At 40.3% G+C, this 2,183-nt stretch overlaps 1 protein-coding gene across 5 annotated transcripts in view; it reads left to right on the top strand.

The window, feature by feature from the left end:
• Positions 1-2,183, top strand: part of STAG2 (stromal antigen 2) — a 41,673-nt gene that overhangs the window by 1,998 nt on the left and 37,492 nt on the right. For all 5 annotated transcript variants that reach the window (XM_010187233.1, XM_010187232.1, XM_010187234.1 and 2 more), the window contains exons 2-3: positions 13-91; positions 1,225-1,386. In XM_010187233.1, the coding sequence (XP_010185535.1) occupies positions 13-91; positions 1,225-1,386 (241 nt within the window). The remainder of the gene's footprint in view (positions 1-12; positions 92-1,224; positions 1,387-2,183) is intronic.

Here is a 2,183-nt window from a genome sequence, read left to right as displayed (position 1 = left end):
TTTTCCTTGAAGTGAGTCTGAAACCCACTACGCTTCCGATACAGACTTTGAGGATATCGACGGAAAAAACCAAAAACAAGGCAAAGGAAAGGTATGTGTAGTTTATGGGGATACTGAAACACTTTGCTGTTACGAGTTGGAGAGTTCAGCACTTGCTTTGGAGCTTGAATGAGCTAGGAATATTTTCTGAAAGTGCGAGTACTCTGTGGAGAGATTTTGTATTTGTATTTGCATTTGAAATGCTTCACCTCGAGTATTTGCATGGTATTTCCTTAGTGCTACGAAGGCATAAGGGAGGTGGGGAAGAAAAATAGTAGCTTTGATTTGATTAATCTCTCTGCATGGGTTCCATCCTGTACTTAGATTTGGTGCTAATACAGTCTTGGTTGATGTAATTAATTCTGGCTCTCTTTTAGTTTGGGAAGTGAACAAAGCCCAGTAATTCAAATAAAAGGGTTTTTCTTTATATAGGCAGACAGGAGGTTACACTGCCTGACTGGGGAGGTCTAGACCCAGTTGATAGCCCTTCTGTCCCCATGTCGGGTGGGTGTCCTCCCCACCTGGGTGGCTCCTGCTCTCTCGCTGGCCTTCACGCACGTGTGGCTGCTGCACGGTGGCCTGGGCAGTGATCACCTTGCCAGGCACGCCATTTACCTACGCTGGTACAGAGCACCCAGCTGTTAAGTGATCGTGAGGAATAGCTTTGTACAACAGCCACTGAATTTCTGTTTAATTGTTTTTCTTTCTCCTTTCTGTATGTCATACCTGATTTGGGGAATCAAATAGAAAGACACCTGTCTGGTCTTCCTCACCCCCACCTGCCAATGTGTGTTCAAATTGAAACAAACCAAAAGGTTAATGAGTTGCAAAAGAGAGTTTTTTAAAATGTGATTTGTTAAGGGAATTAACATAGCTATTTTAAATAAAATATGTGTAATCTGTTTTGCAGCGTAAACATGAGAAAAATATGTGTGTCATATGTTGTCACTAATGGTGCTTTTAGTTGCTAGAAGATACTAAATGAGGGAAGGTGGAAGTGGAACCGGTAGAATTCCCATCAGTCTTCGTGTCAGTCAGGACCAGCTGGGATTCTCAACTTTGCATTTTAAATCTGGTTCCTGAAAGTAAAAGGCATTGCTTGTAGTGGTCGTAGTGTGAATAGTAGTTTTTTTTGTTAATACGTAATACCCAACTGAAACTTCTTGTGTGTGCGTGTGACTGCAGACCTGTAAAAAAGGAAAAAAAGGACCGGCGGAAAAGGGGAAAAGTGGAAACGGAGGAGGGAAACCGGGTGGTCCAAATCGGATGAATGGACATCACCAACAGAATGGTGTGGAAAACATGATGCTGTTTGAGGTAGTTAAAATGGGCAAGAGTGCTATGCAGGTAAGATCTGGCGTACCTCTGTGACTTTGGTGAATGTACAGCTTAAATATAACAGTGTTTTCTGTACAGAGAATTGAACAAAATGAAGCCTAAACTAATTTTTTTAATTCAATTTCTAGTTTTCAGTTCCAGATAAGATTTTTTTTTTTAAAGTTGGTTTTGCATTTTTAAGGTTTGAAGTTGAATGAACTGATTTTTCATTTCTAAATACTGGATATGATTAATCACAATATATAACGAAGAAATTCAGACTGCAATTCCAAGTGAATTTTCAGCATCCTGAATGAGGAGAGGTTATTTTAGATGACATCACCTTAAAGTCCTTTTTGTGTGGCTGTAGTTAGGTACAAATGTGTGCCTATAGTTGTCACCGAACTTAACAAGAAATGTGTAGTTTGTAGATGCACCCAGAGTTCTGATTATCTGAAAAGAAATAATTGCTTCTCTCCTCTCACCCCAAGTAAAATCACTTAAATCACTTGCAACTTAAAAGAGTAGTCTTTAAATTTCCCTTAAGTTGGCTTGGCCTAATGTATATTGCAACACTCAAATTGGTTGAAATTAGGGTCAGGAAATGTTAACCTGTTGGAAGACTCCGCATTAGGCACTGTCTCCACTGCATGTACTGATAGGACTGATGTCCATCTAACAAGAAGTGTAGCACTTTTAAAAAAAAACCAAAGCACACCCCTTTCCTTCCCAACTCAAATTCAGTTAAATCAGTGAAGCATTTTCTGGACTGTGGATCCTCCAGTGGAGAGGGGCTTAAGTGTAAGCCTGTCAGCCATGGAGCCTTC

Source organism: Mesitornis unicolor, unplaced genomic scaffold (assembly GCF_000695765.1).
Source record: "Mesitornis unicolor isolate BGI_N332 unplaced genomic scaffold, ASM69576v1 scaffold146, whole genome shotgun sequence".
NCBI classification, from domain to species: Eukaryota; Metazoa; Chordata; class Aves; order Mesitornithiformes; family Mesitornithidae; genus Mesitornis; species Mesitornis unicolor.
This window is presented reverse-complemented; position numbering and strand designations above follow the sequence as displayed.